We start from the raw sequence: 26,044 nt of genomic DNA, 5'->3' as shown, positions 1-26,044 counted from the left end.
TGCAGTTGTGTTTCTTGGCAGGCTGTTAGGCTGGTTCATCCCTGAGCTTGAAGCACAGGCTGAGGTGCGTAGCCCAGCTTATGCCTGTGTTGGACCAGTGCAGAGGCTCAGGGATGCAGATGAAAAGCTCCTTGCTCATCATCGATGGTTTTGCTTCTGTGTTTGTGCAGCTGGATCGCACAGAGAGGATCAAGAACTGCCAAGACCCAGAATTCTGCAGGAAGCTGGTTGTGGATTACTACTTTGAGAAAGTGCAGAAGCTGAAATTCGGCGTGTATGATATTGATAACAAGACTGTTGATTTAAGTGATGATGACTACCTTGGAGGGATTGAGTGCACACTGGGACAGGTGTGTTAAATGATCTGCAAAGTAGCAGCAAACATTGGATTTATGGTGAAAAACGGACTGACAGACTGCTTTATCAAGGGCTTTGATACATTCCAATTCAAAACCATCTTCTTGAATAACTTTGTGTTGCTTTTGAATATAGTTAGAGAGGTCATATCGTAGTCACAAAGTGAAGGGTAGAAATTACTTGACTTAGGAGGTGCTTGTGGTACTAAAGGCAACCTGGGAATAAGGAAGGCAGGGTACTAGGAGAGCCCAAATGGAGTTTTCTTTGCAAAGCGATCACCAGGCAGTAAATCTGGGGAAATAAGGCTATTCTGTAGAGATTCTGTACTCATTTCCTGAGGAAGGCTTTGTGTAGATAGCTAGGGAGGAGAAAAATTCTTTGTTCTTTTATCTAATTTGATATTTTCTGCCTTTTAACCTCAGGTTGTGTCCAGCTCGGTGTTCACCCGCCCACTGGAACTGAAGCAGGGAAAGCCAGCAGGAAAAGGCATCATTACGGTAAACACGGTTTCTGTGTGGAAAAAGCAGTTTCTCATTCTTTCATGTTCTTTCTTTGCCCCTGTGCTGGGCCCTGGTGAAGCTGCAGTTTGTGGGCTGTGTTCAGTGTATGACCCCTCACTGCCACAGGGACACTGAGGGGCGGGAGCATGGCCAGAGCCAGGCAGTGGAGCTGGGGAAGGGGCTGGAGCACAAGACTGAAGTTTAGGTTGGAGCTGAGGCACAACTTTTTCCCTGAGAGAGTTGTCAGCCTCTGTGCCAGGCTGCCCAGGGAGCTGGGGGAGTTGCCCAGCCCTGGAGGGATCCCAAAGCCGTGGAGCTGAGGGCCAGGGGTTAGTGGTGGGCTGGGCAGAGTGAGGGCAGGGCTGGGACTCCGGCAGCTTCAAGGGCTTTTCCAACCAAACAATTCTGTGATTCTTTATGTTGTCTGGGACAAAGTCAGGTTTTTGGTTTTCTGTCAGTGTGCTGTGTGTGTACAAGAAGACAGATATTTATATCTACAGTTTCTTTTATGGACAAAGTATGAGCAAAACTCTGTGGGGTTTCATGGTTTTGTTTCTTTTTTTTAATAGTTCTATTTAGTTGATTTGTTTTTTCCCTAAATTTCTGTGGCACAGATTTCAGCAGAGGAGATTAAAGATACAAGGGTTTTGTACTTGGAAATTGAAGCCAGAAACTTGGACAAAAAGGTATTGATTGTTTTAAATGACATTGCATGCTTCTGTGACATTTACAGTCAGAGCCTTTCAGGCAGGAATCTCTCTGCGTGTGCAGGTGTTCAACTAAGCTAGGTAATCCAAGGATGAAAAAAGGGTCACTGTGTTTCCTTTACTTACAATGAAGTACACTTGAGATACAATTTCACAATAAAGTTAAATCAGAAACTCAACTTCCAGGTTTAGGTTTTGGGGGATTATTTCAGCTTTGGAACATTCTGTACATTAATACAGTCCAGTGAATATTGCAGCTGTGAACTGAGCTGTCTGTAATGCTGTTAAGGAGGAAAAGGTGGAATGTTTAGATATATGCTGCCTCAGTGTTGTTTTAGGCTGAGGACTAGTCTGGGGAGTTTGTGACCCAACTGCTCAGTCAGCAAAGTGACATCATTTATAGTGATAAAAACAGTCTGAGGAGATGGTTTTGGAACCACAGCTGATAAATCCTGATGACATAAAAAATGCAGCAGTTTAAAAGAGAAAAGTAAAATAAAAGAGGGAAGCAAATGTATGGTTTGCTTAGATTTGTGCTTTGTTTGGAGTACTGTGTACTGATGCTTTTTTCCCATCTGAGTAAAATACAGGAGGCTGATGACTTCTGGTGGGGTCTTGTCTGCAGGATTTCTTAGGCAAATCGGATCCGTTTCTGGAGTTTCACAGGCAGAGTGATGCTGGGACGTGGCAGCTGGTGTACAGATCAGAGGTGGGCTTTCTGTGCTGGTGTGTTTTTGAGCTGATCAGACAGCTTACTCCTACTGAAAGGAGGAGTCCCAATAAGTTGCCTCATATCCTAAAAAAGGGATTCTGCTGCTGACTTGGCAGAATACTGTTTATTTCCAGCCTGGTGACTGAACTGAGCTGGCTCAGTGAAGAGTTCAACCATACCCCAAGTGAGAAGAGGGGCAGGACTCTCCTCTCTTTCAGTGGTGATGAGCTGTTAGTTTGGCTGGGCTCTAACCTTGACCTTTACCCTGAACTGCAAGCTTTTCTTTCTTCCAGAGGTTTTGCTTGGCCTGTCCATGTGTGTCAGGGTTGCAGTGAGTGAGGCTGCTCTTGGCTGTGCAGAGCCCTTGGGTTCTGGATCTCAGTGACAAGCACACTGCATCCCTCGTGATGTTACACTGTGATTTGTTTTTTTAAGGTGATAAAGAACAACTTAAATCCATCCTGGAAGAAGTTCAGTGTTCCCTTGCAGACCTTCTGTGGTGGAGATTTTAACAAGCCTATCAAGGTAGAGCCTTCAGAAACTCTCACTGTTTGTTGTTATGAGCAGTCCCATCTCTGTTGACATTAACTGTGAGTTACAGTTGTCACGTTCAATTTTTCAGATAGCAGTGTGGCAGATCAGTGGTTAGATGACTATTAAGTATGAATTCTGCATTAAAACATTATGAGTTGTCAAATTGAGAGATCAGGAAATGCAAAAGTGACACAATTCCTAATGATTACTCATAAGAAGAATTCTAACTGTTTTATTTTGCTATTCTGCTATTTCAAGTTGGGTTTTCATGGTATTTTTTTGTTTGTTTGCTTTGACTGTGAAGTTGTTGCTTTCTAGCACCGTTTCTAGCTTAACCAAGAAACTCACAGATGTTGGACAAGCTTGAGTGCCTTAAGATCCTGACACAGAGAGGACCTTAATGCATCTATCAGGTTCATCCATTCGTGAGCCTGGCAAGCTTGTCAAAACTCTTGTTCAATCTGTTTCAACTAGAAATTTCATTCTAAGACAGAACTGCAGTGCTCTTTTATATGATGATTATTTTTCTCTGGTCCTGACTTAGGGAGGTGGTAGCAGAACAATTACATCTCTTAATAAGTTCCTACAAAAGAAAAACTGAGAGCAGATTAAACTGGTAATTTCTAAGCAACACCTTGATTACTGTAATGTCATTTCAATCCCTGGATAGCTGTGTGTGAGTGTAGCCTCTCTCTGCTTATCCAACTCCTAAATGTTTTCCATCTGCAGAATTTTCCCACCTCATCCTGTCTGTGAAGAAAACTCATCTGAAAGGTTTAGCAAAAAGCATGCAAGCTAATGTTTTCATTTGTGCAGCATGACAGGTCCAAAGAAATACTGAGATAATTAACCTGGAAATAGATATTCAGGTGTGCTGGGCTTGTTGTTGTGTGGCCACGTTTGAAGTGGTGTTCATCAGCTTTTCTTGTTGGGGAATCAACAGTATTACATCAGAAAGAAGTTCTCCTGGCCAAAAAGTGAGCAGCAAATGTGGAAAGGAGATGGCAGACACATGCATGTTGTCATTTGTCGAAGCTGACAGGAGGTGGCATGGTTTACACATTCTGTCACATGAGGCTGTGTTTGCTCTAATCCAAAAAGGTTGTGATTGGGATGGGTCTTTGGATGGAGGGGATTTTTTGTTTGTTTGGGGTTTTCATGTTGATTGGGGGCTGGTTGGTTTGTTTGCCAGAAGCTTTCTGTGCTTTGGAATTCACTTTGAAATGACCTGCTTCATTTTTGCTGTTAGTTTGTTTCAGCCAAAAGTGTTAATGCTCCTGCAAGTAATACACAGCTGTGAAAAAGGGTGATACTGTTCCTGTACTTCACAGACTAGGGAAGTCAGTCAGAAAGGAGGTTCCAGGCTGACAGGCAGGAGTTTCATTCCCTAGCAGTCACTGCCACACTGGTGTTTCATTTTCCATCTGGTATTTGCTGCTCTGAACCTCTTGTTTGAGTCTTGTAGGAGCAATTGCATGTGAAGTAAAGGTAGCTGGTGAAGGGAAACCTCCCTGTGCCTCAGCACAGTGGGAACAAACACTTTGGGATATCCCCTAAACATCAGCTTTTCCCCCTGTGCCTGAGGGTTATGTATTGAATACGTATGTGAATGTAGATCTTCTACTCAAGTTAGTGATGCTTCCTAATATTTTGGTAACTCACGGTGATGTTCTCCTTGTTCTGTGTTAAGAACAGCTAGTTTGTAACACAGCCTCATCTCCTTCACAGTTTTGGTAAAAATAAGGCCAAATTAAAGTCTCTCTGTATAGTTATTGAAATGGAAATAGCAAATGTGGCATTTGTGCATGTTGGTGTTGGGACTGACGCTGCCAGTCCCACATGATTGATGACATGTACATGAAGGCAAATCATTTTTCTGTGAATTTTGAAAGTTCCTCCTGTAATTGAAAGAGGCCTCTCACCCCTGGCTGTATTCCAAGGCTCCCACTGGTATGGAATAGTTGATTTGTGAAGAAATCATTCCTCAGTCAATGCCACTCTGCAGTGTCCCGCAGCATTGCTGGCAGGGGTTTGTTTGCAGCAGCACCACTCTTGGGGCTGTGTACAGTGAATCTTGGCCAATTTTAGAATACTCTTTCAAAAAGAGGTTTGGTTTAAGCTGTATCATGCTGTGAACTAGTAATGAAACTGATCCTAAATACAGTTTTATTGATGTGGCAGAGAGGAGAACAGGAGCAAGCAGCAGGGGAGAGGAGGAACATGGCAGAGGAGGTGACAGCTCCTGAATTCCCTGCAGTTCTCTAAGGATATTGGTATGAAAGAGACCCTGCACTGGGAGTCCACACCCTGGCTCCTGCACGAGTCTCCTTTTTTGGCCTCTCTGATATAATCCAGTTGCTTTTGGTCGACAAAACATGAGAATTGTTGAGACAGGTGTTGGGGAGTTCAGGCAGGAGGACAGGAGATGCTTCATGGAGGAGTGTGCAGGAGAGGAGTGGAAAGGTGGCGGGTTGGGAAGGATAAAGGGGGAGAAGGAGGCACAGGCTCTGAGGTTTTGTTTTCCCATTAAGAAATGGAAGAATGGCACAATGCTTCCCAGGCAGGTGTCTGGATTAGGCCATAATTCACCCTGCTTTTTGTCCAGGTGCTTTTTGTCCACTCATAGCAAGGGAAGATCCCTGGTGGGTCCAAGTCATCCTAACAGAACTATGCCTCAGATTCAGCCACGGCTTGGGCACCCGTGTTGAGGTGTTACCTGGGGCTTTGTCTTGTCCTCTGGTCCTGAGGGGGAAGCTGTCACTGGTTTGTACTGGAGTAACACCACTTTCTTGGTTACTGAAGACAGTTCTCAGAAAGAGACCTCTTGAATCTGTGAAGCTTGTGACCTTTGGGAGAGGAAGCACCTGTTCACAAACTGTTCCTTTTGTCACAAGTTGGAATTGCTCGTGTTCTGCAGCCGTATTGTGCTTGTCAAATGCTCCTCATGCTCGATTTGGGGGGAAGGAGCTGTTGGCAATCACATCTTACTGCATTTGCTCTAAGCCATAGTTATTAGCATATTTTCCTTTTTTGAATGCATTGCTCTTTTGCATTATCTACTTGTGAAGCTTTTGTGTTGGTTTAAACATGATTGCTTGTTAATTATGTACAACTTGATTGGGATAAAGTACAGAAAAAGACAGGCTTAGTACTCTGTGGAAAGTGCAGTTTATTGTTAATCAATGCTATTAGGTGACCCTGCTCTGGCAAGGGGAGTGGACTAGATAATCCTTCGAGGTCCCTTCCAGCCCTTAAGGTTCTGTAATTGCTGGACAGAAGGAAAGAGCATGTTCAGGAAGTGCTTAGATACCAAACTTCTGATTGCTTCTTCCCTGACCCCAGCTACATACCTTGTATACCTTGTATGTAGCTCCTGAGTGTTATCACAGTTACATGTATGGACTGTGAAGTGTGTTTTTATCGGCTTGATTTTGTTCTTGGTTTATTTGGGTTTTTGTTTCCAGTCTCTGGTGTTTAAAGCAGGGGAAGTTTTCAGTTAAAACTTTCACTGTGCATATTTGAATGGGTGAACAATTGAACATCTTCCTTTTTCTGAGACTCACCCTGGTGCCCCTCTCACCGTCAGCCTGGGGTGAGTGAGCTGGTTGACACCATGGGTTGAGCTGTGATGGGGGCAGTTCATTAGCATTGCTGCAAAGCTGCTGAGAGCAGGATCCCACAGTCTCTGTGCTGCAGAAGCCTTGCCCAGTGCTGGCTCTCTGGCTCCTTGCAGGTGCAGTGTGCAGATTACGACAGTGACGGGTCGCACGACTTGATCGGGAGTTTTGAAACGAACGTGGCTCAGCTGCAGAGGGCAGGTGATGGCTCTCCGGTGAGTTTCCTCAGTCCTCCACTAACTTAGTCTGTAGTTCAGTCTTTCAAAACCCTTTTTTAATATCAACCTCAGAGATATTTTTTCAGTTGTTGCCTCCAAAACTGATTTTTCATGTTTGGGGAGAGTAAAACCTGGGGTGCCAATTGCATTGCTCTGTTTCCTTTGGGTACTGTTACTCTTCCTAGTCCTAAAGGCATCCCTGAGCCTGTTGTCTGCTGGCTGACGCCCCTTTTTCCAGCAATTCAACTTCCTTTTGCCTCTGCTGAGTCAAGTGGAAATAAAAGGGCTTCTTTGTGCTTTGAAAAGACTGCTTCAGAGGTAGGGCTTGTCTCAGATAACACTCTGGGCTTGAGCTGGTCACCCTCACAAGCACTCTGGTCATTTTCTAGCTAACAGAGATGTAGAGCTTCCAAGGACCACTTTTCTTAACTTGCCTCGTGCAGCCAGTTTGGAGTGAGCTGAACCTTTTGCTGGTGGTGCCAGTTTCTCTGTTGTCTGCAGTGAAGACGAATTCTGATTCTCATGACGAAGTCTCATCTGAATTCAGACAGATAAAAATCACAGATAGGCTGTAGCCTCAGACTGCTGCCAGTTGCCAGTGGGCTTGAATTCTGTGGTTGCAATCCTGAAGCTGGTGAAAATTTTCTGCCTTTCCCTCCAACCAGTGTGAAATCAGAACTAACACAAGTGAAACACAACAGTTCCATTGGGAACCTCCAATGAGCTTGGTTTAGGACTACCAAGATACTGAGGGGGTGGAACGTGTGTGAGGAGGAAAGGCTGCAGGACCTGAGGCTGTTCAGCCTGGAGAGGAAAAGACTGAAGGGGAGGTTCTCATCAATGCTAATAAATACCTAAAGGGTAGCTGCTGAGAGGATGGGGCCAGGCTGTTTTCTGTAGCACCCAGTGCCAGGACAAGGGGCAACAGGCAGAAGCTGGAACACCAAAAGTTCCACTGGAATAGGAGGAGAAAGTCCTTTGGTGCTGAGGTGGGAGAGCCCTGGCCCAGGCTGCCCAGGGAGGGTGTGGAGGCTCCGTCTTGGGAGGTTTCCAAACCCTCCTGGACACGTTCCTGTGCCCCCTGAGCGAGGGGAACCTGCTTTAGCAGGGGGTTGGGCTGGAGGAGCTCTGCAGGGCCCTTCCCACCCATTGCCATTCTAGGATTCTGCAGCCTTTATGTTTTTGTCTGCCCCTGCTCTGAGATTTTGTCTCTTTTTAGTGCATTCCCTTCTCTTCACTGAAAAAGAACCTGATTCTGTTAAGGGAAATGCTCACATTTGTGATGGACTGTTTTTCTCTCAGATACAACGACACTCTTCCATGGTTTCCTACAGAATAACAGTTACATTGGTGAAGAGAGAAACTTTTCTGAGGTTTTTCCTCATGTTTTGCCCAGTGCTGCTAGCAAAACCATCTCATTTAACTCAGTAGACAGCAGCTAAAGTGACTGAAAACCTTTAAAAATGAAGTTGATAATTCTGCCGGGTATTTGGGTAACCCTGAAACTGTGATACCCGACACCATTCCGTTGCAATAACTTGCCCTGCTGTAAATGCAGATATTTTGGAACATACTTCTTGCATGCTTGCTTTCTGTAGGTGGAATTTGAATGCATTCACCCTGAGAAAAAACAAAAGAAAAAGAGCTACAAAAACTCTGGCATTGTTAGGATAAAATCCTGCAAGGTAGGAAGATTTTTGTGGATTTGGGGGTTTTTTTGTTTTCTGATTGTAATGAAATCTGGTCTTGAGGAGAGGAGGTGCAACATTGTCTGTCTGTTCCCCTAGATTGAGACAGAATATTCATTTCTGGACTACATCATGGGAGGCTGCCAGATAAACTTCACTGTGAGTTGTCCCCCCACTACACATCTTGGTAGATGCCCAGTCAGGAGCAGTGAAGCTGTGATGAGTCCTTCTGGTTGCAGTGTGAAGGGCTGCAAATGCAGTGGGAATTTGCAGGGATGAAGACTGCAAAAAGCAAATGATTTTGACATTTTGTGATCAAGTAGCAACTTTAATGCAAGTAGCAGTTCTTAACCTTCTTTTGAGAAGCCAGTTCAGTGCATCAGTGGACAAGATTTCCCAGGGGGAAGGGGCCTATTTGCCTGTTCCTGTGTGCCTGGGAGGAAGGGAGCTATGTGGGCCTGGTTGAACCCCTGTGCCTGGGTAGGGTTAGTTCTTCTCATGTGTTTCTGGTGATGCATCAGTGACTTGCCCTCGTCATCTTGACCGATTAGGTGGGTGTAGACTTCACTGGCTCCAATGGAGATCCGAAGTCACCAGATTCTCTGCACTACATCAGCCCAGATGGGATAAATGAGTACCTGGTTGCCATCTGGAGTGTGGGAAGTGTAGTCCAGGATTATGACACGTATGTAACAGTTTTAACTGACCTGTCCACCGTGTCAAAATGCGTCTGGGTGGGTGTGAGTGGTCCAGGCTGATAGCCTGTTCCAGAGCTGTGGTGTTTGAATCACTGAGGTGCTGCCTTTCCTTGGGAGACTGCTTCAGGGGCTGCTACTGCTTCCTCCTGCTTCTGCCACTGCCAGGGAGGGCAGGCAGTGGCAGCCCTTTGGAATTTGGCATGCTCCATGTCTGCCCTTTCCTGGCCCTGGATTGCTCTGCAATGCTCCTTGGGCTGCTCACTAACGCCTTGTTTCCGATGGCGAGTGCCCCGTTGGGTTCAGTGGGAACAGGTTTGCTCAGTTCTTTAGCCAGGCTGTGGTTGGGTTGGCTTTTCTCTTGCTACTTCAAAATCTCCTCAGAGTCCTGTGGAGCTGCTGCACTGAAAGAAATTCTGAAACTGTCAGGCCCAAGCCTGAAACCTGTGGGTGACTGGTGGGAGCTGGGTGGTGTGCCTGATCCTTAGGGCAGGAGTAAAACCTTGGTCTCCAGCTGCTTTCTAAGAATAAGACAATAGTGAGTTATTAAAGAATTGGACTTGCTCATTTCTTGTTGCCCTTTTCTCTCCAGGGACAAGCTGTTTCCTGCATTTGGGTTTGGAGCTCAGGTTCCTCCTAGCTGGCAGGTAGGGCCTTCACAACACTGGGCAGTTGCTCTGTCCATGTCTGCATTCCCTAACTGTTTTGTAGTGTCTCTTTTCCTAGGTATCTCATGAATTTGCTTTGAACTTCAACCCCAGCAACCCTTACTGTCAAGGTGAGGACACCTCTTTACAATATTTCCCTGAGAGGGACAGATGTTTGAAGTGTTGTAATTCTTTTGTGTCTGGTGAAATACAGATGGAGCACCAAGACACAGCAAACTAGATGGACACTCCCCTGGATGCTCACCAGGGTGGATTTGTGTGGATGCTGACTTGGGTGCAGTCTACATAAGCTCCACTGAAAGGGTCCAGATGTAATTTGATTGTCAGTCTGTGATGAAGTTGTTGTCGCTGCATCTTTGTTACTTGTGGCATGGTAGAGGTGGCAGTGGATTCAAATCAGCAATGTGTCTGTGCTAGTCATGCTTCCAGAGTGACCATCTGCTAAGACCATGGTTCCTTCATCTGCAATGTGTGTGTGTCTGAATGTTATCTTTTAAAGGGTTGTCTTGAAAGCTTATTTTCTTAATAGCCATCTTCTTTAGTAGAGGTTGTTTTTAATGACTGTTCTCTAAACCAGATGATGTTCTTTTAGGACTAAGACCCCAGCTTGCAGTGGCACAGGATTGTTCACACAAGCTTTATTTTAACTCAGACATTGTGTTCAAAGCCAAGTGTTTTCTCAGTTCAGTATTGTTTGCTTGATTGGGATGTGTGTCTTTGCTCTTTAAGGATTCCTGTGCACTAACACCATGTCAAGTCAGACAAAACCAAATTGCTCAGCTAACCTGGGAAAAGCTTCTTGAATAGGAAAAAACTTAGAGACTGTTATTCCTTTTACAGAAGTGTTTGAGTCTTGAATCAGGGATCGTTGTCTAGCTTTCACACACACAGAAATGACAAGTTACTGTTCCAGAGAGCTTCTGACATTGTTGTCTCATTAGAGTGTAAGCAATGAAAAGACGATTTGGATGACAAGGTAGAAAGTATGTGAAGTAAATGGCATCAGTGTGCCTTCACTGGATAGCTTTTCCCCACAGCTTCCATGAGCTTTGTGATGTTAGAGATACAAGGCACGATGTGAAGGCTGTAGACTAGGGGAGAAGTCTGGTTTCAGCCCTGTGCTTTATGTATTTGCTGTTCTGCTGATTTGCCCTCCGGGAGTTCCCGGCTGTGTAAGAGTCAATACCCTTTGCTGTTCTGTTTAGTAATGCTTATGAAATAACTGCTGGAGGAGTTTTGAGGCTCTGATGGCAGCTTGCCTTCCTTGTGTTTCAGGGGTCCAAGGGATCGTGGATGCCTACCGCCAGATCCTGCCTCAGATCCGACTCTATGGGCCAACCAATTTCTCTCCCATTATAAACCACGTGGCGAGGTTTGCAGCAAATGCAGCGCAGCAGGGAACTGCCTCTGTGAGTGCATCTCCTTCCCTCTGCTTCCCACAGTCATCACGGGATACAACGGACTGGGAAAGTGATGTTGTCTTCCTTCCTTAGGATCACAAGCTTGGTCCTCTCTTACTAGCCTGCAAAGAGGCTATTGGTGCTCTCTTGGTACATATGGATAGGAACCTGTACTTTTAGACATTTACATTAGTTTCCATCACTCGTGATATTCAGTTCTTTCTCTTACAGTTTACTAGAACTGTACTGACTAGTGAAGTAACCAGGGGTGCTGTGTTGGTTTTTGTGGGACTCTGTCAGCAGAAGTCTCGCTGGACAAGCTCCATCACCCGTAGGGAACACACACAGGATAGAGGGGCCCTATATATTACATTCCAAACAACTTTGCTACCAAGAATGTACACAAAGGCTGCCTCCACAAGAAGTACCAGAGGGCTCAACTCTCCATCTCATCATGGTGGCATAGACAATCAGGATATCTAAAGGAGCCTGAGAAGTGTTAAATCATTCTTCTAATTGCATTGCAGAGCACCTGTGTTACCCTGCAGCTGTGCTGCATATCTCATCTGTGTGCTTACATGGCTGCGGCTGCTGTTGAAATCCAGCAGCATCTCTTTAAATATCATTCCTTTTGTTTAAGTATAAAGGACTCTCATTTCCTGATAGACTTACCTGATTCCATTTTGACAGACCCATCAGAAAGAGCTTTGATTTACGTTCTGGAACTTCATGGTCTGTGTCAGTATTTTTTGTTCCACTTAATGTTTGCATGTATGTTGAATACATTTCCCAGTGTGAGCTGCTTGGTGTGAGGAGATCCATTCCTGACATTTCTGAGGGTAATTTTTCAGCCTTCCCAGCAGCTGGGGGAATCTTCTTAGTTACATGTTAAATATCTTTACTTTTTTGTAGAGATGAAAAACTACTGAAGTGAGGAATCTGTCAGTAGTGGGGTACAACCTCTGTAACACTTCTTTTAACTTGGTTTTGGAATTGGAAATTCATCTTTTTCTTTTCATTGTGTGTCTCTAGTTTTGTGTTTTCAGTTTAAGTCTGTAGAGAGCTGCTTTAAAGCAGTGATTGCTCATTTCAGATCCAGGTCCTAAACCTTAGTTTCTGGAAAAGGAAGGAAATTTTACACACTTCACCACCCTAATGTGTTGGTTTGAGGTACTTTTTCCTTTTGAGAAAAGCTCCTGTATTTTTCCTCTCTTATCTCCAGAATGTCTTTGTACCACAACATTTGTCACTGCTGTGTTTTGAGGTTTCTAATACTTTAAATTGCTGGTAATTAAAAGAGGAAGACTCCAGGGATATTCAATATTAAACTCAAACCTTTCTGAGATGTCAGTGAGTAAAGCAGCATCCATTGGTGACTTCTGTGTGCAGCTTTGTTGGTTTAGTAGTGCTTTGCTCATCTATAGTCCTTTTTGCCACTTGGTGTAATTGTTCTTTGTAAACTGAATTTAAGCCTCCCTTTGACTCCAGTACAGAGGGGATCTGAAGGCCACAACGAAAGGTGCATGAAATAAAGATGAATAAGCAAAAGTTTCTTTAATGTTCTGGTTTTGTCTTACCTACAGCACCATCTGATTTCTTAGAGCAAGAAATTGTTTCATTTACCCTCAGTTATGTGAGAGCTTTGGTCTTGAGCCCCCTAACTGCGTGTTTCTGATGTTTTCCAGCAATATTTTATCTTGCTGATCATCACTGATGGAGAGATCACTGATCTGGACCAAACTAGGCAAGCCATCGTTAATGCCTCTAAGCTGCCCATGTCAATCATTATTGTTGGAGTTGGTGAAGCTGATTTCAGAGCAATGGAGTTCCTTGATGGAGACAACGGGGTCCTGCAGTCCTTGACCGGGGAGGTGGCTGCAAGAGACATCGTCCAGTTCGTGCCCTTCCGACAGTTCCGAAACGTACGTGGTCTGCAACTGCAGAAGAGTCCTGCTGCCAGTACATCATAGTCATGGAATGGTGGGGGTGGGAAGAGCCCTGCAGAGCTGCTCCAGCCCAACCCCCTGCTAAAGCAGGTTCCCCTCAATCAGGGGGCACAGGAAAGTGTCCAGGTGGGTTTGGAAACCTCCAGAGGAGCCTCCACACCCTCCCTGGGCAGCCTGTAAACAGCCCCAGGGCCATCAGCCTTTCCTCCTCACACACATGTTCCATCTCCTCAGCATATTGGTAGCCCTGCACTGGCCTCTCTCCAGCAGTTCTCTGTCCCTGTTGAGCTGTGTAGCCCAGAACTGGACACAGGACTCTAGATGAGACCTCACCAGGGCAGAACAGAGGGGGAGCAGAACCTCCCTTGACCTGCTGCCCACACTCCTTTTGATGTCCCCCTGGATGCCATTGGCTTTCTTGCCCACAAGGGCACATTGTTGTTCATGTTTGGTTTGCTGCCTACCAGAACTCCCTTGTCTCTCTAGTGAACCAGCAACAACGGCTTATATCAGGAGGTCTTCTATCTCCAGAATGAGCCTGGCTCTGGACAAGGCAACAAAGTGCATATGCAAAGTGCTGTCCAAGCCGCATGTTCCCAGGGAGAGCTGAGGTGTTTGCTTGTGTTTAACCACACATGTCATCACAGCTCTCTTGCAGCTCTCATTGTATCAGTGATCTAACGTACTGTCTCTTGGCTACTGCACATTTAAAGAGGTAAAGGATATTTTCTCTCGTGGAATGTAAAAATTTAGGCAAGGAACTGAGATGATTTTGTCAGTCTCTGATATTGAGTCTCCTGAGTGATTTAAGATAAGTGTTCCCTGCTGTTGAAAGCAGTCCTGTCACTGCCCAGCTCCCCCGTTTCCACTGCTGGCACTTAACATTCATGCAGGGTGAATTGGGCTGAAGAGTGAAGTTGAATGAAAACGCCAAATAAGAGGAATTGCTAATGCTTGGGGTAGTTTCCCACCCTCATCAGGGCCATATAGAAAGGCTGTGTGAGCCTTGGCTTGAGGTGGGAGCAGTGCAGGGGTGGAAACAAATGCTTCTCCTCATCAGTGCTCCCTGAGGCTGACAGGGAGTGAGACCTGGCTGGCAGGGGCTGTGCTCTGGGCTGTCACTGGCCCGATGGCTCCTTCCTGTGCAGCGTTTCTGGTTCATTCTCCCTGCTGTCTCCACAGGCTCCCCGGGAAGCGCTTTCCCAAACCGTTCTGGCTGAAGTGCCCAAGCAGCTGGTGTCCTATTATAAGTGGCAGGGATGGCCACCTCTGAAACCACCAGAGATAAAGAAGGTGTAGACTGCAGCCTGGTCCTGGCAACCTGGATCCCTGGGGTGAAGAGAGCTGTCAGCACTCAGGCCCTGCCCTGCAGCTATGGGTGCTCAGTGCCTTGAGATTGTGCCATTCACACCAATTCTCCTTCCTGCCCCTGCTTTGTATCTCTGAACTTTTCTATTCCTGAATGGAAGAAATGTAAATACAGCTGAAAGCAGGACTGCTGGTGGGTTTTGTCACAGACCTTGTTGGTTTTCCACCCTGGTTTTGCACCTTCAGTGCCATGCAGCACACCATGCATCCTGGCTGGGCAGGGCCCAGCAGCTTGGTGTGAGCACAGGCACGTGCCCTGTCTCCCTGCTGAGGAGCAGCAGCATTGCAGCCTCTCAGCTGCACTTACCCTTTGCACATCTTCCTTCATGGATTCATTTCTGTACATTCTTTTTTTCTTCTATCAAGCTGCCTTGGGAAGGGGAATCTCCCGGTCCTGGATGGTACCAGCGTCTGTTGGCTGCTTGCCTGAGGTGGTTCCTGTTTTGCCTTCATCAAGTACCAGTATATTTTATATTAGAGGTTTATTTTTACATTTCAGTGACCATACTTTGCAGTCTTCTTTTTAATCACATTTTTGTATCAGCAGAAATTGCTTCTGGGATAAAATAGTAAATAAATGATCTGCTTTGACTTACGTGACGTGTCTGGACTCCCCTTTCTGGGCTTTTCCTGCTTTTTTCCAGCGATGTGGATGTTGTGGTTTGTGGAAGGTCTGTGCTTAAGTACCACAGGTGGTGGTTCAGCATCTGAGTTGGCCAAGCTTGAGTGTGACCAGCTGCCCAAGCAGAGCAAGTTGTCCCTCATGGTTAGTTTTGTTACCTGTTAATCACCGAGACTGCTGAGTGTGTGTCTTGCAGCCCTGTCCTGCAGTAAGATGAGCTGTTTCTTTATTGTGAGATTATGAAAGAACTTGCCTGTTCTAGCAGGTTCACCAGGAACTAGTGAGAGTACATCAGAACAGTGCCCTGGGGATTCGTGCTGTGGAACTGGCAGGTTACAGACCTTTGTGAAGGCAGAACCTGAGTTTAAATGCACATCCTCAACTGGGCTCGTCCTTCTGGATGGTATCTGGGTTGCAGAATCTCTGAATGATGGGGGTGGGAAGGGCCCTGCAGAGCTCCTCCAGCCCAACCCCCTGCTAAAGCAGGTTCCCCTCGCTCAGGGGCACAGGAACGTGTCCAGGTGGGTTTGGAAACCTCCCAAGAAGGAGCCTCCACACCCTCCCTGGGCAGCCCGGGCCAGGGCTCCCCCACCCTTTCAGTAAAGTGTTTCCTGGTGTTCCAGGGGAACTTTGTGTGTTCCAGCTTACGTCCATTACCCCTGGTGCTGTCACCAGCCCTTTGTGGAACAAAGAGCGGCCCCACGCTCACGACTCTCGACTCTCGCCCTTGATTTGCTGAGGCCCCCCTCAGCCTTCCCTCGGCTTCTGCCCGCCTCAGGGCCTCCGCCCGGGGGCACGGTTGCGCCGTGTGCGGTGCCGGGACAGGAGCGCCGGGCACAGGCCGGGCCGCGGGAGGCGGAGCGGCCGGGCGAGTCGGGGCCGAGCGGGGCCGGCGCGGGGCTCGGGCCCCATGGCGCTCAGCGTCGGCGTGCGGCGGCTGTGGCGGCTGCCGGGCCGCGGCGAGCGCCAGGTGCAGCTCAGCTTCCGAGGTGGGCCCCGGCCGGGCGGGGGGCGGCGGGGACGGCGCGGGACAGGCTCGGGCGGCCCCGCGGCGCCTCACGCCCCCCTGTCTCCTTCCCAAGGCTTCACCCAGAAGACGAGGAAGATCCGCTGCGGCTCGGAGGCCGTCTTCGGGGAGGTGAGGGCAGAGAGGGGAGGTGAGGGCAGAGAGGGGAGGTGAGGGCAAAGTGGGGGATGAGGGCAAAGTGAGGTGTGCGGGGCGCGGGGGTCCCTCCACAGCATCGATGGGGTGGCATGGGATGGGGTGGGGTGGCATGGGATGGGATGGGATGGGATGGGATTGGATGGGGTGGGGTGGCATGGGATGGGATGGGATGGGGTGGGATGGGATGGCGTGGGATGGGGTGGGATGGCGTGGGATGGGATGGGGTGGGGTGGGGTGGGGTGGCATGGGATGGGATGGGATGGGATGGGGTGGGACGTGGCGGCTGTGGGAGGGGGCCGGGGCGCAGGGCAGCGTCAGCCCATGTTCCTCACGGCCGGTCAGAGCTTGGCTGTACCAGAGCAGCAGGGAATTCTCAGCACCTGGATCTCTCCCATCCCGCCTGGATGCCTCTGTGCTCCATGGAGAAAGGAGAAGGATTCAGGGGCAGGAGGGCCCTTTCCCTCTTGCCAGCCTCAAGGCAGTTGGGCACTTTGGGTGTGAGGTGAATTGCAGCCTCAGGGGATCTCATCCATGGTACCTTCCTCATGCACCATCTCACCCTGCAGCCAGCTCAGCCACCGCAGCAGGCACCTGCATCCTCCTCTTTCCAGATGATGCTGTGGCTGCTTTAGCAGCTGAGCTACAGCTGTGTGCTGCTGGAGGGGTTCTCACTCCCTTCCCATCCCTTCCTCCATTGCGAGCTGCAGGGTCTGCCCTGGCCAGCAGGAAAATAACTGCCCGCCCCAGCAGCTTTTTGTGATGCTCAGTGGTTTGGTCACCTTGCAGAGGAGACCAACGAGCCACGTGGGAAACATGGGAAAGCGTGTCTGGGAATGACCTGTCGTCTCTCTCCCCTCTGTTTGTTTGTAGCTCTTTGGCTGGCCTCACTACGGGAAGCTGGCCGTGGGAGAAATGCTGTCCATTAAGGTTTACAACTGCAGCAAGGTCTTCAGTAACAGGTGCGTGCTCTGGTTGTTGGGGTGACCAGCAGAGGTGGGGGAAGAGACACACTGAGCTTTAAGTGTTCTACTGGGGAAGTAGAAACTGTTTATTGCCAATTTGATGGAAGGATGATGAGCAGGATGCGAGTTACAGGAGGGAGATGGAGCTGGTTGTTTGGGTGAGGCAGCAGCATGTAATAAGTTAAATAAGGGCAATGCTTGAGGGCCAGCAGTAGCAGGGACTAACCTAAGAATCCAGATCAGGACCCCCAGGTGGGACAAAAAATAGAGCTCCAAGGACAGGACTTGCAGCAGAGTGGGAACCTGTTTCCACCCTGTAGATCCGTGTGGTGGCTGTGACCGTGCTGTACCCAAGTTCAACATACCTCTCCCTGGGGAAAAGCCCTGAGCCTCTGGTAGTGTGGTTTAACCTTCAGCCAGACCAGACAGGACTTAAGATGCTTCTGGGTATCACAGACACAACACTGTGAACTGTGGAGCAGAGGAAGGGCAGGACGACTTCAAAGTGGTTGGTTGCAGGGGTTCTTCAATATGCGAGACGGGAGTGACCAGACACCAATGTGATGTGCATCGACTCCAAATTTATTGCCACATAATCATCACTCCTGTACTTTCCCAAATGCTGTAACGTGCTACAGTTCATGGCAGGTAGTTAACACTGAGGATCACACGCTGTGCATGAGGCCTCAAAGTGGCATTTTTGTAACGACTTAGACACCAACCTCATTGTGTTAAAACACCAACCTTCTTGTACTTAAAACATCAACCTTCTTGTGCTTAGAATATCACCCCATCTATTTGGCCTCCAGTGAGTTTTCTGTCACACTAGACTATGGTTATGCTTACCTTACATTTTACTTAACTTTATACTACTGTTTATACTGTTTATACTACTGTTGCATACAATTCATTGGTCACATACATGCCATCACACAATGCTTAACTGAATGGTCTATCCTGTCTTCCTGTTTTGACCTTGCCTCTGTTACAGTCAGCTCCAGCTTGCTGTCACATAGGCATTCTTTTCTTTTCTTTTTGTGCTGCTGCAGGTGATTCAAAGATGAACTGCTGACTTCCTCCAACTTTGCCTGACTCCATAATGTTCATTGTAGCCCAGGCCCCAACACCTGCCAAAGGCAAGAGGAGCAAATCCTGCTGCTGCTTGCAGATGCTCAGCCTTTGGATTCCCTCCTGGGGCTTGGAAAGAAGGGTGACTCCTTCCTTCCTGATGAGGTTTCCTAAGTCACTGCTAGCTTTCTCTCTGCTGGGCCTCTCCAGAGCTGTCTCAGCCAGAGCAGAGCCGTGCCGGTCCTTACAGCTCGTGCAGACCTGGGATTCCTCAGCTTGAAGCTGATGCTGGCCATCCCCTGTGTGCCATCACTAACCAGGAGACCGCTCTGTTGTCCTATTGCCATGGCAACAAGAGGCGCCAACCGCTGTCCCCAGGAGCAGACCGTCACTTCGAGGCAGAGCGACCTCGGAGACCGTGGGATCAAAGCTCACCTGCCTTGTGCCACGTTCATCTTCTGTGGGCACTCGAGGCGATCTTCTGCCCGGTGAGTTCAACAAGAGAAGTGGAACTTCATCATGTTCTGGTGACCGCCAGGAACTTCTGTGCCTGAACTGCTGCTGGAGTTTAGGTCCAGAATGAGTTCCAGTGCGTCACTGGCTTGGGGAAAGCGGCACTATTTTCCCTCCAATCTAAAGGGGAGGGAAACAGAAAGAAATGCATTTCTCCAGCTTTGTGGCCCAATTCTAGAAGAGATCTAGAATTGTCTGTCAGGGGAACTACAATCATTGTCAGTTGGCAGCAAGAATTCTCAGGTCTAGAAGTGCAATTCACGTGCTGTATTTGAGGAATAAGCTGAAGTTGATCACGGCTTTGAGCTCTTTTCAAGCGAGACAGCCAGTTTGCTGCTTCAACTGACATGTCCGGGAGTATCTCAAGTGCAATTGAATAACTGCCTTGAGAACAAACCCCGTAGCGAATCCACAGACTCCTCAGAGCGTGGCAGGGGTTGGAAGGGACGTCTACCGACCATCTCCAAGCCCCTGCTAAAGCAGGTCCAGCTAGCTCAGCTTGCAGAGGGAAGCGCACGTGGCAAGACTTCCAAAGCTGCATTGAAGTTGAACCCGCATGAAGCTCTGCAGGAGCAGAATCGTGTCAGATCAGATGCACATTGACGCTGCTTCTGCTGAAAAACAGTGTGGCCCAAACGGGAAAAACGGGAGTACTGAGTCATAACCAAGTGTGTCACGGTTCTGCCGTGTCAGGGTTGGAAGGTACCTGCTATTACAGGCTTAAAAAGACCTTTTTATTCTGGCTTTAATGTGAAAAGTCATCACACTTCCAGTTAAAGTTCCGGAGTCTGCTGCTTTCACAGCAACATTTAGAGTGTCTGACTGAAATGACTCTTAAGATGCAACTGCACTGTTAATTTCTTTAGAGCTTGGGAAAAGCTGACTAAAGGGTGGCCCCAAAAACTTGTAGCTGTCTATTTAACTTAGTACTTTGAAGGAAGTCACTCAACTGTGGTGGTATGAAGGGACTGTGAGTGGCTTCAAATTCAAGGGAAGTGTTTGTTACAATACCATGAGATGACATCAGAACATTTCATATCAGGCTGTGACTAGTTTTGATTTTGAGTTTTGACCCTTCCTCGTGTTTCTCTTCAGCATTTCAGAGTGAGGACAGTGGTGTGTGCGCTGTGGAACTTGCTGGAAGCTGAGAGCCGGTGCCGTTAGCCTCAGTGACTCTAGAGACTGACACCATGGAAGAGGATCCATCTTGTGATGGCCTTGAAAGGACTAAAGGCACTAAGAGAAAAGGTACAGGAGGTGGTCTGGTGGAGAACTCCCAGCAGTGAGAGCCCCTGTAAAGGACTTGGGGTTAGGAGCTCTCACTGCTGGAAGCACATGCTAATGCTCAGGGGGACCTGAACTTTGAAGGAAGGAGAAAAGTTGACGAGCCCTTGCCTCCCATTTTTTCCCCCATTTTTCTTGAGTGGGTTGTAAATACCATTTCCAGCCTTTGGAGCTGAAGTGGAGCTCCTGTAAAGTCCTCAGTAACAGCTGAGACAAAGGATCACAGACAAATGTGAAACCTTTACTAGTGTATTGTCTTGTCTGTTTTACAGCTCAAGGGGAAGAGCAAGGGAATGGAGATGGAGCAGAGCCACCTTTGAAGGAAGTTATTGTATCTGTAGGGAAGAAACAGACAGCTCTTCCCCATGACTCTTCCCTTTCTAAGGAGCCACAGGCATCTCCCAGCCAACAGAAAGCACCACCTACCTCTCTCCAGCTAAAGACCAGCTCTGAGCTTCGGGAATATGTTAAAAACAGTCTACAAAGAATGTTTTGGGAAGGGTGAGAATTCAAAGCACTTATTTGACAGGGGAAGCTACAAGTAGAAGGAAATGTTTAGCCTGCAGAGTTTTGTTTAGGTTTTGAGATACTGAGGGGTTGCATTTTTACAACAAATTACAAAGCAGAATGGGCATTTCAGGTTGATGTTTAAGAACATTTTAAAATCCTGATGCAAAATAAATGTGCATGAGGGAAGGCCTCTCCAGGTGAGGAGCAGCCCTGGGTGAGCTCTGAGAAGTTCGTTCTGAATGCTCCCTGCAGCTTCTGGCCTACCCGGAATGCACACACCCTGCTTTGTTTTTCACAGAGTCAAGCACAGCAGTGACTTGAAGATGACATGGACTGAAGTGAGCACAGTAGCACTCAGTCTTGAAAAGGAGATCTTCAACATGTATGAAATGGCCAACTACAAATACTGCTGTAAATTCCAGACTCTGAGGTTCAGTCTCTTGGACCGCAGACACCAGGTTTGCAATTCCCTCACAGGCTGAAGCTGGACTGACACGTGCTTTTGGGGTTTTAATGCCATGGCAAGCTCTACCCTCAACGTCAGTATTTTGAAGAGAGTTATGAATTACCCTGTAAAAGATGATCAGAAAGCCTTTTCATGAAGTTGCTCTCGTGTATCTGTTAAGTTTGGCCGTGTGCTGTGACATGTTTTTGACAGAAGGGCTTTGAGAAAAGAAATACAGAAACATTCCCTTCTCCTCGTGATACTGGGTCGGGTGTGCTGGATCCTGCCCATGTGCGTGGTCACTTTTGTGTTGCAAAAGGAACAAAGAGCTGCTGGTGCCCATGAAAATATTCAGCAGAGAACACTTGAAGCTTTGTCAAATGTTTGACAACGTTCTGGCCTAGGTGGGAAACGGGAGGGTGGCTGATGAGCTTCTGACACTGCTGTTCAGCTCCATTGAGAGCTGTGGCTGATAGAAGGAAAAAATGGATGAGGAGTTGGTTTCATCCTTTTTTTTTTTCCTGGCTGCTGCACCTTTCCAAATTGGCTTCTAAGGAACTGCAGTTTTTAACAGGGAGCTCTGATGCTGGAACAGCTTTTGCCCGTGGAGCTCAGCAGATCTCGTTAGTTCCCAAGCAGGTTCTCTTCTGCACGCTCACAAAGTCGCTTTTGCTTTCAGGGATTTTTTTACCGTGTCCTTCGTAAGGAAATCCCCCTGTCAGAACTGGTGAGAATGAAAGCACCAGAACTGTCTGAATGGAAGAAGAAGCCAGTGACAGCTGTAAGTAACATCATTTCCCTCAGTGTCCTTGCACAGGGGTTAGGAGCATGCCCACGCTCACTCGCCACATGATGTTAATGCAGCACTTTCTTCCCAAGGACATACTCATAATGGTCAGTGTCAAATGACCTTTTTCCTACCCCCAGCCAAAGCATTGCAAAGTACAGAATACATGATTTTACCAAGCTGGTTTTGTCTCTTTCAGGGGATGGAGTCAGGAAGCAGTTCTCCTGAAATGAAGAAAAAAGCTGTGAAGCGAGGACACGTGGCAGCTGTAAATATCACAGACTCACAGCCTCACAGCATTGCTTTAGTTGGAAAAGTCCTTGTACGAGCATCGAGTCCAACCACTAACTTCACACTGCCAAGGCCACCACTAACCCATGGCCCTCCTCAGCTCCACAGCTTTGCAGTATCTGCAGGGACAGGAGATCAGCAGCTCCCTGGGCAGCCTGGGACAGTGTCTAACAGCCCTGTGGGCGAAGCAATATTTCCTCATCCCCAGACTAATCTTCCCCTGGTGCAGCTTCAGGCCCGTTGCCTCTTGTCCCATCTCTGGTTACTTGGGAGCAGAGACTGACTCCCACCTCACTGCAGCCTCGTCCTGTCAGGGAGCTGAACATGAGCTGCCTACCTCAGAGCATGGTAGAATGAGATGTTATTCAGGAGCTCTGAGGTACTGTAAACTTCTTCTTGGGTAAAGAACTGAAGTCACTTACTGGTTTCCAAAGTGGTTTTGTATGGTTGAAGTTAAGGATTAACCGGAATGTGTTTTGTGTTTCTTCACTTGGAGGAGCAGCAAGAGCCACCCCAACCTGGACAAAGCCCAAACGGTGACACTGCTCCGCACAACCTTGACAGTCCACATCAAACCCACCTGTTTGCCCCGTATGGCAGTATGTGCACAGGTATCCCCAGGGCTGCCTTTGTGCAAAGGGAAAGAGATGTTATACAAAGTGTTGGGAGGAAGGAAGAAAAGGACCTTGAGAGTTAAACACTCATCAAAAGCCTTTGATGTACATTTCTAGATGTGATTTCAACACCTGGAGATGACAGACCCTGTAAGAAGATGGAGATGACGGCTCCTGTCCAAAAGGCAGAGTCAGAATCAAAAGCAGAAGTGCAGCCCAGGTTTCAGAGCCCTGCGGCAAGTCCAACAGCAGAGCCTGAAGTTCATGGGTCACCCAATATCCCGTGCGTACACTTAGGACAAAGCCAAGCCACTGAATCTTTCATGTGGCCGTTTTCACAGTCCCAAGTGTCCCCGTCCTGCTCCCCTCCCCCCAGCCCAAAGTCAGGATCAACTTGAAAGTTCAGGCAGCCGGACTCAGACCTTACACACCTTCTCTGCTGTGGACAACTTGCAGAGCATCAGCCTGGTGACAGCAAAGATTCTACGAGGGGCACACTCTGAGGTCTGCACGTACATTAGTGTCTGGAAAGCAGGTGTCTGCTTTCTCGAGATGGCTGAAAGGCATTTCCAGATTTGCATCCTATATGACAACACTGTTACCTGTGAATTTGTGGGTGTGAGCAGACATTAGCCCGTTGATGAGCTTGAAAGGAAGGGCATTTCTTCCATGTTCTGGGCCCGTGCAACGGTAAAAATACTGCAAAGTCTGTACAAAGCATTTAGTAAAAGTACTGTTGTTTGTTTAAAATTCAGTGTTTGATCAATATGGGGAGGGAGGAAAAGGAAAAAAGAAGAGAGCATTCTGCTGTGTGTCCTGTCACCTTCCTGCTTTGTGTTTGCTTGGCAGTGTTGCAGAGTCATTCTCGCCTCAAGACAGCGACACCTCTGGCTCGGACTCTTCCCTCAGCGCCGTTTGGAGAGGATTATTTAAGCTGCGGAGTGTGGCCACGTATCTCAGTAAAGCATATCCCGTGTCTGGCTGCTTTGATAATCTTAGTGAGGTCAGCACTGGCATGTCTTTGTCTTTGGATCTGTTCTGCAGTTCGGTGGCTAGAAAGGCCGGGGACGCTGTGTATTGTTATTAGAACAGTGCTCATGGTGATGGCTTCCCTTTAGTAACAGCAAAAGGAGCTGGAGGATGGGAAAAAGCACCTTCTAAAAATTCCTCTCAGATTGGTGGAGGATGCTCAGGGCTGTAAATGTGTTTGGAGATGTGTTTGGAACTGGAAGAACAGCTTCCTGTCAGCTTCCTTCTTGGGAAAGAAGTTCCAAACAAGGCAGCATTTCAAGTCGATGCCTTGTTCTGTTCTGAACCGAGATGGGTCACTGATGTGACCTGTCAGAAAGTTTTGGTTGTCCATGGATGAAAAATACCATCCTTGTCACTAATCTTCAACTGAAACCAGTTGGATGATGACATTCATGAGTCTCTTGGTGTTTCTCACCCTGCCATGTCATGCTTCTTGTTTAGGAATTACCAGAGACGCTTCGGGTTGGTGGGACGATCCCACCGAAGGCAGTGTGGGATTACATTGCTGACCTCAGAACTGCACCTCATCAGGTATCCACTGAAAATCTTCTTTATTTCTTGCTCTTGAGCTGCAGATCCCCTTGATCTCTCTCTCCTGCAGAGCACTTAAATCTCCTTGCTCCTAATTCATTTGTAACGATTGAACACAAACTAACTATTCAATGTTGAAGACTGAAATTCCATCTAGAAATAAGGAGATCTGATCATTGAATGCAGGAAACAGAATTCAGTACTAAGTCCACTTCAGAAGTGAAAGTTGATGCTCTGTACAAAAATGAGGCACGAAACTGAGAATTTTCTGTTTCTTTCCGGATCACTTGGAGCATCCAGGTGTTGAGTTTGATGTCAGACGAGCACTGTATTTCTGATAAGGACAGATGGTATCAGCTGGACTATTGCCTGGGAAACATCAAGAGAGTGATAATTGTACCATTGCTTTTTACCCCTGAGGTTGGCCCTTTCCTGCTTGATTTGCTGCTCTGTTGAAGGCTGAATTGTTCCCCTTTGCTTTTCTATTGCAGGAATTGTGTTTGATTCGTTTCCGTCCCGTGTATGAAGAGGAAGATATTTATGCCTATGTCTCTCTCTACGCCTACTTGATCACTCATGGTTGTTTTGGGGTTGTAACTAATACTCCCAAGAGAACTATCAAGAATTTTTACCTGATTCCCCTGAGTTCTGAGGACCCAATTCCATCCCAACTCTTGCCTCTTCATGGGCCAGGTAAGCACAAAAGAGGGGAGGCTAAATGCTGGAGAAGCTGAAAACGTTACAATGCAGGTCATTCTTCATTGGCACAGCAAAGGTTTGCAAAAGATTCACCAGCAGTTACGAAGCAGCAGATGTGAGGAGCTGGCCTGTCTCTGTCTTACTCTCTGTGTGATATTATTTGGGAAATAAGGTGTCTATGGGATCAGGTTTGAACCTAAGAGGTGGCAGAATGGGTGATTTAGGGGGATATTGTGTGAACAGAGGTTATTGCAGAATGGAATTGCAAGGGGTCATCTCATGGAATTGAGACAAACAAGTTCTGTAGGGTCAGTCTGGAATTAGGAAGTTTCTCTTGACAGCAGAATCAGAACTCAGTCTCTCAGCTGTGCACTGTTTGTGTTCCCTTTCAGGTCTCGCGTCATCTCGGCCCAATGTAATTCTCGGAGTGATTGTTCGTCAGAACAAGAAGCATTAAGTTTATGTTTGTAATTGTCTTAGAGGATTGTTAAAATACTGTTACATTATTATCATTATTATTGTTGTTTTCACTCTTACCAGTTTTAGCAATCAGTTTGCTGTTCTCGTTCAAATAAACAACATTGTTTTGCAACAGAGCAAGGGCTGAGTCAGTATCTTTGGGATATATGGAGTAAGGAAAAGGTGGTGGGCAGAAGAGAGGGTCAGTGCTGTGTCAAGGCCTCTGAGCCCCGGCCAAAGGGGGTTTGGGGAGGATTTTGAAGCTGCTGGGAATGCCAGCATTGGTGGGAGGATCTCAATTCCATCCCTTTTCATCCACCAGGTAAGCCCAAAAGAGGGGAGGCTAACTGCTAGGTAAAATCAGCAGCCAAAAAATCCATCTGAGACAAGTTGCTGCATCTTTAATGTAAAGATGATGAATTTGTTATAGAAAGATACTTTTCAAAATGGGGGGGGGGGCACCTAAAAATGAGGGAAGGGGGTTAGTGGCGGGGGGGCACCCAAAAATGAGGGGAAGGGGGTTAAAATGAGGGGAGGAGGGTAAAAGTGGTGGGAAGGGGGTTAAATATTGGGGAGCACCTCAAATAAGGGGGTTAAAAATGGGGGGAGGAGCGGAAAAGGATGGGGGAGGCCCAAAAATGATGAAAAGAGG

The 26,044-nt window shown here is 47.4% G+C and overlaps 2 protein-coding genes and 1 long non-coding RNA gene across 8 annotated transcripts in view; all 3 read left to right on the top strand.

The window, feature by feature from the left end:
• Window positions 1–15,005, top strand: part of CPNE1 (copine 1) — a 41,811-nt gene extending 26,806 nt beyond the window's left edge. For 5 of the 6 annotated variants that reach the window (XM_062009168.1, XM_062009170.1, XM_062009171.1 and 2 more), the window contains 14 exons: window positions 171–350; window positions 780–854; window positions 1,472–1,543; window positions 2,190–2,273; window positions 2,712–2,801; window positions 6,544–6,642; window positions 8,244–8,330; window positions 8,433–8,492; window positions 8,885–9,018; window positions 9,621–9,675; window positions 9,755–9,806; window positions 10,972–11,105; window positions 12,782–13,018; window positions 14,225–15,005. In XM_062009168.1, the coding sequence (XP_061865152.1) occupies window positions 171–350; window positions 780–854; window positions 1,472–1,543; window positions 2,190–2,273; window positions 2,712–2,801; window positions 6,544–6,642; window positions 8,244–8,330; window positions 8,433–8,492; window positions 8,885–9,018; window positions 9,621–9,675; window positions 9,755–9,806; window positions 10,972–11,105; window positions 12,782–13,018; window positions 14,225–14,341 (1,476 nt within the window). In that variant the 3' untranslated portion in view covers window positions 14,342–15,005. The remainder of the gene's footprint in view (window positions 1–170; window positions 351–779; window positions 855–1,471; window positions 1,544–2,189; window positions 2,274–2,711; window positions 2,802–6,543; window positions 6,643–8,243; window positions 8,331–8,432; window positions 8,493–8,884; window positions 9,019–9,620; window positions 9,676–9,754; window positions 9,807–10,971; window positions 11,106–12,781; window positions 13,019–14,224) is intronic. The other variant, XR_009819843.1, reaches the window with a different exon arrangement.
• A 6,662-nt stretch (window positions 15,006–21,667) lies between these two features.
• LOC133626984 (death-inducer obliterator 1-like) lies at window positions 21,668–24,313 on the top strand. Its single transcript, XM_062009425.1, has 7 exons — window positions 21,668–21,873; window positions 21,966–22,034; window positions 22,554–22,668; window positions 22,789–22,954; window positions 23,521–23,674; window positions 24,145–24,234; window positions 24,305–24,313. The coding sequence occupies exons 1-7, from the start codon at window positions 21,808–21,810 to the stop codon at window positions 24,311–24,313; spliced, it is 669 nt and encodes a 222-aa protein (XP_061865409.1). The 5' UTR covers window positions 21,668–21,807.
• A 300-nt stretch (window positions 24,314–24,613) lies between these two features.
• Window positions 24,614–25,529, top strand: LOC133626890 (uncharacterized). Its single transcript, XR_009819824.1, has 2 exons — window positions 24,614–24,927; window positions 25,326–25,529. It is a non-coding gene; the product is annotated as an uncharacterized LOC133626890 (long non-coding RNA).
• Window positions 25,530–26,044: the final 515 nt, after the last annotated feature.

The sequence above is a fragment of the Colius striatus genome, chromosome 16 (assembly GCF_028858725.1).
Source record: "Colius striatus isolate bColStr4 chromosome 16, bColStr4.1.hap1, whole genome shotgun sequence".
NCBI lineage: Eukaryota > Metazoa > Chordata > Aves > Coliiformes > Coliidae > Colius > Colius striatus.
This window is presented reverse-complemented; position numbering and strand designations above follow the sequence as displayed.